Below are 17,372 nucleotides of genomic sequence, written 5' to 3'. Positions count from 1 at the left end.
CATTGTTGCCCATGAGAAAACCGAGGCAACTGAGATTGCCTGTTAGACAACAAACAGCAGCGCCCAGAACTTCCAAACCTGTATTTCTTTTACCATCACATAATGCATCCAAATATTCTTCTCCAGTTGTTTCATATAAGCATATTTTGATCTACCCAATTAGAGTGAAAAATCCTTGAGAAAGGGGAAAAGTTTCACAACTTCATTTATGTCTTCTATTGGCTTACTAAGACTACGATATACGATAGATCCTTAAACACTTGCTGAGTTACATTAAACTTCTTTTGGTCTCGACTGTCCTCATGGGACATATTTTTCTTGCAAAAATGAAATAAACTAGCAAACAAACTACGAAACTACTCTAAGACTGCTCAAACCTAACTTTATTCCTACAGACGCGGAACTGAAAAAGTTTAAGTATACCAATACCCAGAGATTACCACTAAAGGAGTTTGGGAATGAGAACAAGCAACGCTGTACAAACACTAAAAAGAATGGATTCACACATGCCCCCACCACGCCCCCATCACCCAGGCACTATCTAAAGAAAGGAACCTCTAATTTTCCGGTGAGGTGTTGAAGAGCCATAACCACGCCCCCATTTTGTTCCATCATAACAACTTGCTTTCTTTCCCTACCCCGACCCCCGTCCCCAACACCAAAACCCTTAACAAACAATTCAAAAGTCTCTGACCTGCAGCGAAGTGCAGGGGAGAAGACTTCCGGCCGGCCATGTCCTTAGCATTCACGTTTGCCGCGTCCACCAGCCTCTTTACCCGGGACACGTCCCCATTGCGACAGGCCTCCAACAGTTCCCGTAGGGCCCCGCTCACTGCTGGGACCCCTGGCCCAGGTCCCGCTGTCCCAGGCCCCAAGGTTGCTGTGGTGCTAACTCCGGCCGCCTCAGGGCTCTCCGCCAAGCTGGATCCAGGGGAGGATGGAGAGGAAGAGGAGGAAGAAGTCGGGGAAGAAGAGGACGACGGTGAATTGTTACTACCACCGCCGGCTGAGTTGGGAGCGACCCCGACGGCAGATGAAGCAGAAACCGCCGGGACCACGGGAGCGGCGGCGACGGCACAGATTGTGCTAGTGGTACTGCAACAGCTGGTACTGTCAACCGGGTCCGGGGATCGGGGCCTGTCGGGCGGATCCCGACTGCCATCCCCCTCCGGCAGCGCTAGGCCGTGCCGCGGGGAGGAGAAGGGGGCCAGGCCACCCGCCGTGGGGGAGGCTGGGGTGGTCCCCGGGGCCAGGCCGGGGCTGAGGGGCGGGGGAGGTGGCGGCGGCGGCGCCGAAGCCCCTGGGGCGGGCTGGAGCTGTTGTTGATGATGGTGGTGATGATGCTGAGAGCGACGCGACGCCGCCATCTTCGGACTCCCCCAGCACTGTCACTGCGGCAACGGCCCCACCGCCCGCCCTCACTTCCGACGGCGGGACCAATCAGCACCCAGCGCACAGGAAATGATGCTAGGCGGAGTGGGCGGGGTCAAAGAGAAGGAGGGAAGCCTTGGGACCTCACAGAACGGCCAGAGAAGGGGGCGTGGCTTTGTGACTTAGGGGCGGGCTCTGTGACGCCTTGGCGGGCCGGCTGGGGAAATTTGAAACCTGGAACTAGCCTCTGCCTAAATGGGAAATTTTCCTGCATTTCTCGCTTTCAGCTTGCTTACCTTGCCCTGCTCTGTTCTGTTGCCAAGTCTCCTTCAGTCTTCCTTATCTTGCTCCAGAGCCAGCTACTGAGATGTAACTCAGGGCAGGAAGAGATATCCTTTATCATCTATCAAGTGTCCTCGTCTGAAAAATGGAATAGTACCTACCTCATAGAATTGTTAGCGGAATTAAATAATCTAATGTATACAAAGCGCTCTAACCCTATATTTAGCCCATTGGTTTTTTTAAATGCAGTCTCCCTCCCCCCCCCCCGCCCCCGGTTATTTCCTTGGTCTCTATGTCCCCAGTCTGTAAATTTTTTGACTCTATGTACTTTGTTAATACTCCATTTTAAAATAGTGGTTCAGATTGCCAGGATTGGAATTCAAGCTCTGCCATATACTAGCTGTGTAAATTGGAGCAAGCTATTTAACCACTCTGTGTATCAAGTTCCCCTCTGCAAAATCGAATTAATAGTTCAATAATTAACTATTAAAATTATGTTTTATTCTATTCTATTATCTCTGTACTTTTATTTCTCCCCTTAAGCTTGACTCAAATAAGTAGAATGTTTCTTTCTTTTGAATTATTTTTAGCTGAACCTCTCTTCTCCTCCATTCCTCTCACCCCTCTTCTGTCCCCTCCCAAACTACAATAAAAACCTGACAGCTATTCATCACTTACCTTTAGATGCCATTCTTCAACGACTACTTTTTCTCTCTTCCCTCTGCCTATATCTACTTTTTTTGTCTGCCATCAAAAGAGATGTATCAGTGCATGGTATGATCTCAGTGAGGTCTCCATTTCCTGCCTGCTGTTAAATAAAGTAAACTAGGCAATGTGGCAGTTTAGACAAACAGCACTATTCCAATAGAGTGGACAGAGACAGAGATTCTGTGTCTTAAGAAAAATACAAGATTTAGATGGGCCAAGTAAAAAGTTAGCATTGTAGAATATTGAACCAGGTGATAAACTGTGGTTTCACATGTTCATTATTAAATATAATTAGTGTGATGTTAATATTCCCCTCTAAATAAATCAGTTTATTTAGGACTACCCTCTAAATACAAGGTCAGGAACATAGTTAATATTATGAGTGACATTTATTGTCACCTAATGTGGGGTTACAGATTATAACTCTAACATTATCCACCTGTTTTATAAATTTGTGTCATTGTTAATTCAGAAATTAACAGATCTGTGGCTGGATAGGAAAACTCCATCAGTGCAACTAAAATCTGTCTACAACACACATTCTCCTGGTTTTGAATCTTAAATTAATGCACAGCACAGGATAGCATTGAGGAGTGGGGGTAAATCAACAAGATACATTAGGTGTCCATAACTCACCTTGTGCGGTCTTGACTACAGCCTTCTCCCTTAATGGGGAGGCATAAGGAATGATCTCACCTGGTCCCCTGATGACCAGTTACTCATAAATCACAAGAAGAAGTAGTAATATTCACCCTAATTCAAAATGCATCTATTGTGTTTGTTTATCAGTACAAAATAAATTTGTACTGAAAATTTCTGCTGGATAGAGGTAAAAAGGCTGAATTGCCTTAAACTACTCTACTGGTACAGTATGTCTGAAAATGCATTCGATCAATTAGAAATTACTTTTTTCCCCTCCAGTGGAAAGTAGTAAAAGTACTTAACATTAAGTATTTATGAGGTTTAGGTTTACATGGATTAAAAATGTTGAACTCTAAACATGAAAGGGCAGATACCATTACCTAATCTTTCACAGCTAGACACAATTCCATGAAGGATGCACTATACCCTTGTGAAAAGAGCAAAGCTTGGAGTCAAACAACATGGGCTTGAATACATCTCTGATAATTACTAGTTGGCTAATCTTGGTGGATAAGCTTCAGCTCTGTTATTCTAAAATTCTGCTTTTATTGTAGCATTGTTGTGAGGATTAAAAGACCTAGGTGGGGCCAGCCCGTGGCATAGCAGTTAAGTGCACACGCTCCGCTGCTGGCACCCCATTTCGGATCCCAGGCGCGCACAGAGGCGCCGCTTGTCAGGCCATGCTGTGACAGCATCCCATATAAAGTGGAGGAAGATAGGCACAGGTGTTAGCCCAGGAGCAGTCTTCCCCAGCAAAAAGAGGAGGATTGGCATGGTTGTTAGCTCAGGGACGATCTTCCTCACAAAAAAATAAATAAATAAAGTATATTGTTTAAAAAAAAAACAAAGACCTAGGTGTTTTGTAAGCACTCCTTGAGTGTTAGTTTCATTCTCTTATGTGGCATACATAAAATGTTAATGGGAACTGATAGCCACTATTGATAGCTATCTCCTCATAAATTCCTTTATGACAAAGATAGTGACTGGGAATAAATATTCACCATTTTACGTGTAACAGGAATCTTAAGCAAAGAAAGATCAGGTTTAATTGTTGCCTCATCTGAAAATTCAAGGTTCTATACTGGCCCTGACTATCCCCAAGAATTGTTGCTGAGGATCATAGTTGTGTAGCATCTTATCACTTCCAAAAATGTTTTCAAAAAAACCCATGTCCATGTGGTAAAAAACGTGAGGACACAGCACTCTCTTAAGCCGTATTGTTGACACAAAAGAAAGAGCCACCAACTCAAAGAGCGCTCACCATCTGGACTGTGTTGTGTTTGTTTTTTCCCCCGTGGCAATCATATGGACACACTTTGTAAGTTACGCAATCACAAACTTGTGTGGTCTCCATATTTCAATTAGACTTGGTGTGGTTATTCTATCCGTATACTTCTCTTTGATCTGCCCCAGATCCAAGTTCACTGGTAGTATCTTGGGTCTACTAAATCCACTTATTCTTCAAAAGCACAAGGCTAGAGCTATAGTTTGGCTGAGGCAGTGCCGTCTCTTCACTTTGACCTTAGAGGATAAGTTATTCTTATGTCAGAAATGCCCTTGGTGCCAAGGGCCCGATTTCGCTATGAAGGTATTATTAAGCTAAGAGAAATTTTAGCTGAAGTTCCATCCAGAAACTCAGGAGACTCTTTTGTTAGAAACCATAGCTGGGCAACAATTCCAACAGCTGCAATCATGCTAACCGCGTTGCATCGGAAAAAGTTTTATTAAAAGAAAAAGCAAAACAACTTACTACAAGGCAGGAAAATTACAGTAATTTAAAACTCTCCTATATATTAGTTTATTAGCATTCCCCCATTGAAATTTTCAGTTGCTTTAAAATATCTCTTACGTAGCAGAGTCCTCTGTATGCTGTTCCCGAGATATCCATAGTCTGCCCTCTGATAACTTGGATATTTTTCTGGTAAGGTCTGTACGCTTGGGAGTAGTCAGTTCAACATGAAATGTTAGCTCCAGGAAGAGAGGCAATATAAGGAATGTGGGTTCTGCATTTAGACTGCTTGGATATGAATCCTAGCTTTGTCACTAACTTGCTGTGTGTGATTCAAGGATGCCACATCCTACATTGTAACAGGGATAAATAAAAACTTATTTGCTGAACTTAAAAAAATGGTAAACAAGCTTTCCCACCAAAAACATCCCTTTTCTTAAGTAGTTTTTCCAAAATTAATTGAAATCATACATATATACTCCATTAAGGATGAGCATATAGCTTCCTCACTCACAAGAGATAAACACCTGCTACTCCCCCAAAGTCATAAACAAGTTAGAAAAGTTCTGAAAGTTCTGGAATGTATTGACAAGGAATGGTGTAACTAGCCAACAGTGCATCTGTAATGATGTACTGGCTTATGTAACTGTGGGTGTAGCCAATCAGATTAGGGCTGATGTAACTGCAAACCAATAGATTGTGAGGCAGGCCCAGGGTGCTCAGCCTCCCCCATCAGAACATAGGGCCAGCCCGCCGAGCCGCGATGAACGTTGACCCCTGCGACTGTCTGAGGGGTTGCGGACTACCACATACTGACCGTGAGGCAACTCCTACTCTTGGTGCAGATTGGAGCTAAGACCTGTGCGAGCAGAGACCACCAGACCTACTGGCTGGGAATAAGTGGCAGCCGAGGCAGTCAGAGACACTAATCGATTCCCAAACGTGTGGCACTGCCTTCCACCTGCTATCTCCTCTCGCTTGCTTGCGGTTGTTGGTTGGCCTGTTGAAGGAAATAAATGAGTGAAAGCTGTTTAAGTGGTGTTTGTGTGCAATTTCTCTTGGTATTGCCTGCTCCTTTATATCTTGTCTTCGTTTTGATGTTGTTGCTCAGAATAAAACATTGAGTAATCCAGGAGAAGTCATTTAACCTCTCTGTAAACCCCTCTACAAGGTGGGGATATCAAGAGTTGTGAGAAATAAATGAGTTAATATACGCCAAGTGCTTCGAACAGCTTCTGGCACGTGATGAATGCTACGTAGATGTCAGCCGTTCTTATTATCAAGAACTGGGAAGGCCTCTGGTCTGGGATGGACAAAGATTACCTGGGAAACAAGACTAATTTTGCCTACCCAATAACAAGCAGGTTTCTTTTTACCCAATAATGTTGATATTTGACCTCTCGCATCTGCTTCTTTTGCTTTACAGTGTCTTAAAAGAAGGTCTAACGAGCTTGGAAACTGAAAGAGCCTCGTGTTTTGGGGAAACATGAATAGTCTCTTCCTGCTGTTGTCATGGTGTGGGGGAGGTGGAGAGTCTGCAAAGGAGGGCGCCTCAGCCTGGAAGTATGCAGGTTTCTCCCTCAAAAGACTCTGCCCCACAGTGCTGAGAAACCACTGTTGCTGTTATGTGGGAGACCACCACAGCTCTAAGACTACCTCAAGAGAAATCAACACAGCCATAGTTCCTGGGGCCCCTGAGATCCAGGGTGTTTGCAGAAAAAATCTCCCACAGAAGAAGAGCCCGCCATCATAAATCACCAAGCATGTGAGAAGGGCCAACAACATGAGAGAAAAAAAGCAAACCAACAAATGAAAGGCCCCATGTCAGAGAAAACATAATAGAGCAATCCAAAATTCATTTTCCTGTCCATATTTGGGCCTTGTGGTAGGCTGACTAATGGCATCCCAAAGGTATCCATGTCCTAATCCATGGAATCTGTGACTATGTTAGCTTACATGACGAAGTGGATTTAAGGTTGCAGATAGAATTAAGGTTGCTAATCAGCTGACCTTAAAATAGGGAGATTTTCCTGGATTACTGAGTGCCTAATGTTATCACAAGAGTACTATACCTAAAAGTGCAAAAAGGAGGCAGAAAAGGAGGTTGTGGGGATGCAATGTGAGAAGAATTCAACCAGCCATAGCTGGCTTTGAAGATAAAGGAATGGAAGCACAAGCCAAGGAATGTGGGCAGCCTCCAGAAGGTGAAAAAGGTAAGGAAACAAATTCTCCCTTAGAGCTGCCAGGAAAGAATGCAGCCCTGCCAACATCCTAATTTAAGCCCATTAAGACCCGTGCCAGATTTATGACCTGCAGAACTGTGAAATACATTTGTGTTGTTTTAAGCTACTACTGAAATTTGTGATAATTTATTACAGCAGCAATAGAAAACTAATAGAGGGCTTCTTTGGAAAATCAGATGATATGAAGCCCTCAGCCTATTTTTCCACATGACAATAAGCTGAAGTTGCCTAGTTGCTGCCACTTGGTATTGCCAGAAGGCAATTATTCTCCACCATTCCCTTTGTTAATTTACATCTAGTTAAGAACCTGGCCCCTATAGGCACAGGAGTGTTTTCCATGTGGCAGGTGCCATACCAGGCAGAGATTACAAAATGAATTAGACCTGGCACTAGATGTTGAGTGTTTATGGTCTGGTAGGGGAGAAGGACTCATAAACAGATAATGTCAACACAATGTTTTGAGTGCTCCAAGGGCAGTGCATATAGGGTACTCTGGGAACACAAAGCAGTGTGTAGCCCACCTCTGGGTAAGCATTCAAGGAGCAGATGGCTCCGTGTCTCAAACAGTAAGAAACTAGCTTCAAATAGCAGTATCACTATATGGTACTTACTATAGCACTATCAAATATATATGGTGCTTACTATGTATCATATATATAGTACAAATATCAAATAGCACTATCACTTATACGGTACTTATATATGATATATAGTACTATATATATGTCTTAAGTGCCTTATCTACATTAATTCATTTAAGCTTCCCAATAACTATGAGGTAGGTACTGTTATTAAATGCATTGTACAGATGATAAAACTGAATAACTGAAAAGTTAGGTTACTTGCCCAAAGTCACATGATTATTAAGTGTGACGCCACAATTTGAGCCATAGTGTTTTGGCTCTGGTGTGTGCAGTTTTAACACCTACTCTATACTGCCTTCTATAATAACTCCAGCACCTTTGCTTGAATGCCAGGAGTGGAATTAATGCCTGTGCTCACAGTGAGACCCAGGTCTCTGGAGCTTCACATTTGCCCTGATCTGCAGAGATACTAATTCTCTTCACAGGTGAAGTAACTCCCTGGAGTCCCAATGTTTTTACTGGAAATGGCTTCTAAGAAATGGTGGTGGTTTAAGGAGGCATAGAAAGCAGCCAGACAAGTGGGTGAAGGAAGAACAAGGGAATCCTTGCCCTCTTCTTTTCTCCATGTGTGTGTACTTCGTGGGTGATTCCACCCATACCCATGATGCTACTAACACTTGTTGGGTAGTCACTTTTTATTGAGACATTTAAGTTGTATCAGGTCAGTTTTAGTAATCATTAAGCTCAACCACAACAAATGAAGCAGATTATATATTACTATGCAGGTTAACCAAATTCTTTAATGTCATCTATCCATCCAACTCATCATTCATCAAATATTTATTGAGTGTATATCAAGTGCCAGACACAATTCTACTTTCTGAGGATACACTAGTGAACAAAACAAAAATTCTTGCTCTCATGAAACTTATATATCCACCTAGGAGAAATAGACAATAAACAAGTAGGTAAAATCTGATCGGTCAGATGGTGATAAATAATGTTATGGAAAAAATAAGAGCTGGGAAAAACAGGGCAATGGAGATAAGGGCTGTAATTTAAAATGTGATGGTTAGGCAAGGTCTCACCGCAAAGGTAACATGTGAACAAAGATCTGAATGAGGTGAAGGAGCAAGCATGGGTATATCTGAGGGAAGAATGTTCCAGGGAGCAGGAACAACAAATACGAAGGCCCTGGGGCAGGAGATAGTTGGCATATTCAAGGAACACATGAAAGTTCATGCAGTTGAAGCAGAGTGAATGAAGAGGTGAGAAGAAATGGGGTCAAATAACATGATCAGATTGTACAGGGCCTTAAAGTCAGAGTAGAGCTGTATGGTAGGGGAGTTGGGGGCCATTGAAGGGTTTTGGGCAGAAGAATGGCTTTGTCCTACGTTTTTAAAAGCTTACTCTAGCTGCTGTGTTGAAAACAGATTCTAGGGAGGAAGAGGCTATTAAAATATAAGAGATGGCGGTGAGAAGAAAAAGAGAAGAAGTAAGAAGGACTCCAAGGATTTACCTGAGCATCTGCAAGGAAAGAGTTGGCATTTATTACATGGGGGACAGTTTAGGGAGGTCAGGTGTTTGGTTTTGGACATGTTAAGTTTGAAGTTACTGTTAGACGTTCAAGTGTAGGCAGTTGGGTATGTGAGTCTGCAGTTCAGGAGAGGTCAGAGTGAAGATATAAATTGGGGAGTCATCAGCATATAGACAATTTTTAAAACCATAAAACTAGATGAGATCACCAAATGAATCACTATAGCTAGAGAAGAAGTCCAAGGCCTGAGCTGTGAGACATTATAATTCCACAGCTAAGAAGGAGCAGCCAATGGAGTAAAACTGGTAGAATGTAGTATTCTGGAAAGCAATGAAGAAAGTGATTCAAGGAGCAGCATAGTAGATTAAATCATAGAGCCCAGTCTTCACCCATCCCTGTATCCATGCTCTTTGCCATATGACTTTGCAAGTGCTCTCCCTTAAGGTAGAGCATATTTACTGGCCCTTTGATTTTGGGCTCAAAGGCATGATTTTCTTTAGCCAATAGAATGTTGGTGGAAGTGCCAGTGCCAGTTCTGATTCCAGACCTTAGAGGCACCCTGTGTTTCCACTTGCCCAATATGAAAGAAACATGACCTAGTTGAGACACTGGTCCAAGAAAGATTGGAGTACTTGTGGAGCAGACTTGAACCCATCCTGCTGCTTGGAGCCTCCCTAGTTGAGCCCAGCCTAGATCAGAAGACCCTTCATGTGACCCATAGGTGAATAGGCAAAAACAAATGTTTTAAGCTACTGAGTTTGGGGTGATTTTTTACATAGCACTATTGTAGCAGTAGTTGACCAAAAACAAGGATAACAGGGAAGTGGTAAACTGTCAAATACGACTGACAGGAAAAATGAGATCAGGACTGAGACCTGCCCTTGGATTTATCAACGTGGAGGTTACTGGTGACCTTGAAGAGCAGTTTTATCAAAGTGGTGAGGTGATAGCTTGAATGAAGTAGGTTCAATGGAGTGTGAGAAAAGAAGGATTGAAAAAAATAGTAGAGACAATTTATTTAAATAAACTTTGGTGCAAAGGGAAAGAGAGGAATAAAGTAGCAACTGGAGAGAGGAGAGATGTCAAGAGAGGGCGTTTTTAATGCATGTTCTTTTATTTTCTCTTTTTGTTTTCTACTTTATCATATTTTTATTAATGAATAGATACTATTTATATTATTTTTTATAGAGTAAGTTTGCAAATGTTTTCAGATTTTCCATTAAAGTAGTTGAAATATCATTGTGACTTAGTCTACCCAATTTCAAACATCTAGAACATCATATTTGCCAACAGCCTCTTTTTTAATAATAGCTCTATTGAGATACATTTCACATACATACAATCCACCCATTTAAAGTATACATGCCAATGGTTTTTAGTATATTCAGAGTTGTGTAACCATCGCCATGATCAATTTTAGAAATTTCAAGCACCCCCCCCAAAAAAACCTTATACATATTAACAGTTACTTAAGAGAGAAGAGTTTTTAAGATGGGGAAAATAAAAGCATATTTTAATGCTGATTAGAAGAAACTAGTAGAGGGAGGAAATTCATGATGCAGAATATAGAGGGGAGAAAAGCTGGGGCAATGAGTCCTTAGGTAGGTAAGAGGGGTGAGATCTGGAGGACAGTCACTGACTGTCCATCCTTAGTATCAAGGACAAAGGCAGAGTATATGGGCACAGATGCAATAAATGGTTATATATGATGGTGGGAGATTGAGAAAGAGTCTTGATTGCTTCTACTTTCTCAGTGAAATAGAAAGCAGGAAAAGACTTTCTTTGTTTCTCCCTGCATCTCATTGGCCCAAGTTGGGTCACTTGCCCACTTCTAAATTAATTCCTCTTGCCAGGCTAATTCCATGCACTGATTGACTTGGGCTTGTATTCCTGAATCAACTAACTCTAAGGGAGTTGGGCTTGAGCTAATCATGACTCACTCCAGGGATCAACTCCCCAAATTATATGGCTAAAGTTTAATGGGGGAAGATGGAATGGATTCTGGGGAGTCACAAAAATGTCCTCCTCACTTTCCACAATCACAATTCATAGCAAAAGCTGACTTCAAAGCCCTAAGCAGAGTGTATTCGTTTCCTATTGCTGCTGTAACAAATTACCACACACTTAGTGGCTTAAAACAATACAGATTTATTCCCTTACAGTTCTGGGGTGAGAAGTTTGCAATCAGTTTCACTGGGCTAAAGTCAAAGTGTTGACAGTGTTGGTTTCTTCTGGGAGCTCTGAGGGGAGAATCTGTTTCCTTGACTTTTTCAGCTTCTAATAGCTGCCTATATTTCTTGGCTTGTGACCCTTCCTCCATCTTCAAAGCACATCCAATCTCTGTTTCCATCATCACATCACCTTCTGTCTGACTCTGCCTCCTATTGCTTCACTCTTAGAAAGATCATTATGATTACATCAGACCCACCCAGATATCCCAGGATATTCTCCCCATCTCAAAATCCTTAATCACATCTACAAAGTCCCTTTTGCCATATAAGGTGGTATTCATGGGTTCGTGATTTAGGATGTGGAAATATCTGGGGAACATTATTCAGCCTACTACAATGAGAATGCCCAAGGGCCCCTTTTATGAAGAGGAGAGAGTGGCCTGCCCTAAGGGGCAGACTTGGGTTAGTTTATCACATGGAAGGAGAAAGAGGAGACAAAGCACCACGTTCAATCAGAGAACTGAATGGGGTCAGGACTGTCCTACCTCGGGCGTATCAACTCCCTGACCTCATGTGATAATTTAGTCCACGGAGATCTTGATCACCTTTCTCTTCCACAAGATATCACACTGGTCTATCACATTGATGATAGTATGCTGATTGGACCTAGTGAGCAAAAATTAGAAACTACTGTAGACTTATTAGCAAGACATTTGTGTGTTATAGGGTAGAAAATAAATCCGACAAACATTCAGAGGCCTTCTATGTCTGAAATTTTTAGGAGTCCAGTGGTATGGGGCAGGTCAAGATATCACTTCTAAGTTGTTTCCTCTGGCCCCTTCTACAATCAAAATACGGGCACAATGCTTAGTGGGCCTTTTTGGATTTTGGAGGCAACATATTCCTCAGAGTGCATGACTCCAGGCTGTTTATTGGGTGATCCCATAAGCTGCTAGTTTTAAATGGGGTCCAGAATAAGAGAAGGCTGTGCAGCTGGTCCAGGATGTTGTGCTGGCCGCTCTTCCATTTGAGCCATATGACCTAGCAGACCCAATGAGGCTTGAATTGTCAGTGGCACATAGGAATGCTGTTTGGAGCCTTTGGCAGGCCCCTCCATGTGAATCACAGCATAGATCCTTAGGATTTTGGAGCAAAGTGCTGCCATACCATTTGGATAACTACTTGCCTTTTGAGATGCTTGCTACTGGGTCTTAGTAGAGACTGAATGCTTACCCATGGCTCACCGAGTTACCATGTGACTGAGCTGCCTGTCGTGAACTGGATGTTGTCTGACCCACCAAGCCATAAAGTTGGTTGTGTATAGCCCACTCCATCATCAAATGGAAGTAGTAAGTATGAGATCGCACTTGAGCAGGCCCTGAAGGCACGAGTAAGTTACACAAGACAGTGGCCCGCGTGCCCATGGCTCCCACTCCTCCTGCAGGACCTTCTCTCTCCCAGCCTGCAATTTTGGCCTCATGAGGAGTTCCGTAATTCCTCCCCATGAGGAGTTGACTGAGGAAGAGGAAATTTGCACCTGATTTACAGATGGTTCTGCACATTATGCCAGCACCACCTGAAAGTGCACAGCTGTAGCCCTAGTGCTTCTTTCTGGGACATCTGAAGAACAGTGGTGAAGGAAAACCTTCCTATTAAGCAGAACTTTGAGCATTGTTGTTCATTTTGCTTTGAAGGAGAAATAGCCAGATGTGCAATTATATACCAATTCATGAGCTATGGCCAATGGTTTGGCAGGATAGTTAGGGCCTTGGAAGGAATATGATTGGAAAATTAGTGACAAAGAAGTCTGGGGAAGAGGTATATAGATATACCTCCCTAAATTGGCAAAAAAAATGAAGATAGTTGTGTCCCATGTGAATGCTCACTGAAGGTGTCCTCAGTAGAGGAGGATTGTAATAATCAAGTGGATAGGAGGATCCATTCTGTAGATACCAGTCAGCCACTCAGGTCATCACCCAATGGGCTCATGAATAAAGTGGCATGGTGGCAGGGATGGAGGTTAGGCCTCGGCTCAGCAACATGGCCTTCTACTTACCAATGCTGTCCCGGCTACAGTCACTGCTGAGTGCCCAATCTGTCAGCAGCAGACACCAAAACCAAGTCCCAAAATATGGCACCATTCTCTGGGGTGATCAGCCAGCTACCTGGTGGCAAGTTGATTACATTGGGCCATTTCCATCATGGAATGAGCAGTGTTTTGTTCTTACTGGAATAGATACTTACTCTGGATATGGATTTGCCTTTCCTGCATGTAATGCTTCTGCCAAAACTACCATCTGTGGACTCACAGAATGCCTTATCCACTGTCATGGTATAAGCATTGTAAGAAGCGTGGAATTCAGTGGTCCTACCATGTCCCCCATCACCCTGAAACAGGTGGTTTGATAGTACAGTGGAACGGCCTTTTGAAGTGACTCAGGTATGGCACAAGCCAGGTGACAATACTTTGTAGGGCTAACGCAATGTTCTCCAGGAGACTGTATATATTCTAATTTAGCGTCCAATATGTAGTGCCGTTTCTTCCATAGTCAAGATTCACGAGTCCAGGAATCAAGGGCTAGAAATTGAAGTGGTACCACACACTATTACCCCTAGTGACCCACTAGCAAAAGTTTTGCCTCCTGTCCCTGTGACCTTATGCTCTGCTAGTCTAGAAGTCTTAGTTCCAGAGCAAGGAATGCTTCCACCAGGAGACAGATTAATGATTTCGTTGAACTGGAAGTTAAAACTGCCACCCAGCCACCGCGGGCTTCTCGTGCCTCCGAATTAGCAGGCAAAGAAAGAGAGTTACTGTACTGGCTGGGGTGATTGATCCTGATTGCCATGGGGAAATTGGGCTGCTAATACAAAATGGAGATAAGAAAGAGTATGTCTGAAGTACATGAGACTCCTTAGGGACTCTCTTAGTACTACCATGCCCTGTGGTTAAAGTCAGTGGAAAAATACAACAGCCCAATTTACACAAGACTACTTATTCATGTTTTTACCCCCAAAGCCCCAGTAGATAGTTGTATGTCGTAGGTTCACATCCTTCTAGTTGCTGTACGTGGGACTCGGCCTCGCGTTGGACGGAGAAGTGGTGCCTTGGGGCGCGCCCGGGATCCGAACCCGGGCCGCCAGCATCAGAGCGCACGCACTTAACCGCTAAGCCACGGAGCCGGCCCTACACAAGACTACTAATGGCCCAGACCTTTCAGGAATGAAAGTTTGGTCACCCCACCAGGCGAAGAACCATGACCAACTGAGATGCTTGCTGTGGGTAATAGAAATATAAAATGGGAAATGGGAGAATGTAGCTATATATACCAGCTACAACCATTTGACCAGTTGTAGAAATTAGGACTGTAAATGTTATGAGTATTTCTTCCTTATTTTGTTATGAATATATATATATATGTTTTCTTCCCTCTCTTATCCCCTTATCGTATAATGTAAGATGTGTTAGTAAATATTAATACGTTAATAAAAGTTTAAGTTATCAAGAAGAGTGAACTGAATCATCCAAGGACTTTGCATTCTCTTCTGAGGAAAGGGTTAGCCCATTCTCAGTTGTATGCAATACAGGGTGAAGTATGACCTTCTCCTTGTCTGTATTTGGAGATTAAGTACGGTTAAAGAGGTGTATATGGGTGCCAAGTTGCCGAGGTGACTGTGATGGTTAGTTTAACGTGTCAACTTGGTTGGGCTATGGTACCCAGTTATTTGATCAAACAATAACCTAGTGTTGCTGTGAAAACATTTTGTAGATGTTTTTAACATCTACAATCAGTTGACTTGAAGTAAAGGAGGTTTTCTTCCATAATGTGGGTGAGTCTCATCTAATCAGTTGAAAGGCTTCTAAAGCAGGGTCAAGCTGGGTGAGGGGGCAGTTTTAACTTTCAAACTAGTTCCATTTTTTATTATTTTACTATTCTGTTCATGTGAGCTATGAAAAGGAGACTATTCTTATTTTAATTTTACTCTAAAAAGACATGATGGTTTGTTTTCTTAGTAACATCTTTCTAATAAATTTTAAAATCTCCTGAATATTATCCTTGTTACACATTTGTACCCCTATAACCTTTGGGAGCAGGGGCTATTTAATCTTATCTGTCATTTCGTTTTTGAGAAGGTAGGACCTAAGTCTTGTCCAGAATGGATTTCTCTGTAACCACCACCTCCATTACACTGCTGACTCTAGGCTTTTTCAACTTGCCTAGGTAAGCCTTGGTACTGGATGGTGTTCCACAGTGGGTGAGTGTTCCACTCATTCTTTCCAGAAGTTTATCTTTCTTCTATCCCATGCTTCCCTCTGTACCTTCCTGACACTCAGACTATACACACTATACATGCACGGCTGACTTTGATTAGGGATAACTACGAGTATTACAGAGGAGGGGGCAGCTCTTGTACATACAGGCACAGGAAGGAGGAGATGGCCACTTCTCCAGTTTCCTTCCTGCTGCACTCTCCATCTCTCAGAGACCCCGCTTCTGGCTCCGTGCTCAGGAAGGAAATGGGTTCTAATGGAATCTAGTCCCATGTGAGATCAGCATGTCTCTGTCCTCTCGATCCTGGAAACTACCACGCTGGCCTAAGCTTCTGCCCTATGAAGAATGAGTTCTTTTTCTAGCAATAGAATTTGAGCTCTTCCTTCAAAATGTTCTGCTGAAATCTGTGCCAAGTTCAAGTACATATGATCAGAACTGCAGTTGCTACAGTGGGACTTCTCTCTCTGACAAGAGATTCTGTCCCTTCAAAAATTCAGAGTTCCATAAAGGGCCTTAAAGATAAATTTTTACACTCCTTTCTTTCGTCTCTTATTTGACTATTCCGTATCTATTTCTGTGTATCCTTTTATGCTTAGGGTCAAAGACCTCAAGATGATTTGGACTTCTCATTTGGGTTCTGGGGTTGGTGGTCAGTCTACGGTAGATCTCCCATAACGCATCCAGATTCTAAAGAATCTGACATAAGCAGGGCTGATGTTGAGCTGAAAAGCAGAATCAGGGCTGTATCAGTTGTTGACTGACATCTCTCTGACTGGTTGGTGGCTGGGCCATACAGGTTGTTAAATATTTTGAATATTGCCCCTGCATATGGGTCTTCACATGCAGAGGGTTGCAAATATATACAAGTCTACTAAGTGAAAAGCTTCGTGGCATCACACCTTCAATAATAGTAGTTCTTTTATTTTGTACAACACAGAAAACATCATAGACATCCAATAAATAGTAATCAGACAGTTAGGTGCAGTATGTATTCATGCAGTACAGCTACTGATTACCAAGATCTTATTACAAACGGCGAGTGCTATTTTAAGGGCATTATAATTATTGGAGGGACTGCCCCCTGGGCGCCTGGGACCCCTGTGCTTCTAGAGGCCTTTAGAATGCAGCATAGTTGGTTGCACTCTGTAAGCAGAGTGCCCAGAATCATACCACAATCTCCCTTGGGAGAGGTCCCCGCCAGCCCATGGGCACCCAAGGAGAAGTTCATATGAACACTAGTGATTTTTATGGAGTGTCATCTCAGCACCTAACTTGGACAGAATATTTGAACATCAGCTGGCAGTTATAGCACTATTTGGATTTATATCTCACGTGTACTTACACTTCGTAAAGGGATCTGTTACATTATCACAGAATTTTTTATTGAACTCCGTTTCTAGTTTTTTAGAAAAAAGCAGAGAAAGAAAATGGATAAAATGTGACTAATGTGGGTGATTATCTTTACAATTCTTGCCAAGACAGTACTCGCAAATTCTTTTCATCATTTTCTTTTGGCCCTCTGAGAAACAAATTTCTTTGGAAATTTGAACTAATTGAAAATCTTTAGACTTTAGCCAGTCCTTTCTAAAGAGCGAGAGCATCATTATCGCTTTTCTCAAGCACAAAAAAACTGCTCAACTTTAATTATACAAAGCTTTTATTGATTTGGCTGACTTAATATGTTAAGCCTTGATTAACTTGGAAACTTATAATTATCGCGATTCAGGCTTGGAGAGGTGGAGGAGACCCAAAGAGGTCAGCTACCAAGGGTAGCCATCGTTAGAGGAGGAGGACACTCCCAAGTGACAGAGACATGGATTAAGATAGGGAACCC

General features: G+C 42.7%; 1 protein-coding gene across 2 annotated transcripts in view; it reads right to left on the bottom strand.

Moving 5' to 3' along the window:
* TNKS (tankyrase) overlaps positions 1 to 1,392 on the bottom strand; it is a 215,563-nt gene extending 214,171 nt beyond the window's left edge. The window contains exon 1 of one of the 2 annotated variants that reach the window (XM_087418475.1): positions 695 to 1,392. In XM_087418475.1, coding sequence (XP_087274601.1) covers positions 695 to 1,367 — 673 coding nt within the window. In that variant the 5' untranslated portion in view covers positions 1,368 to 1,392. The remainder of the gene's footprint in view (positions 1 to 694) is intronic. The other variant, XM_004428812.3, reaches the window with a different exon arrangement.
* Between the last annotated feature and the right edge of the window lie 15,980 nt (positions 1,393 to 17,372).

Source organism: Ceratotherium simum, chromosome 28 (assembly GCF_057802395.1).
Source record: "Ceratotherium simum simum isolate JZ-2026a chromosome 28, ASM5780239v1, whole genome shotgun sequence".
Classification (NCBI taxonomy): domain Eukaryota; kingdom Metazoa; phylum Chordata; class Mammalia; order Perissodactyla; family Rhinocerotidae; genus Ceratotherium; species Ceratotherium simum.
This window is presented reverse-complemented; position numbering and strand designations above follow the sequence as displayed.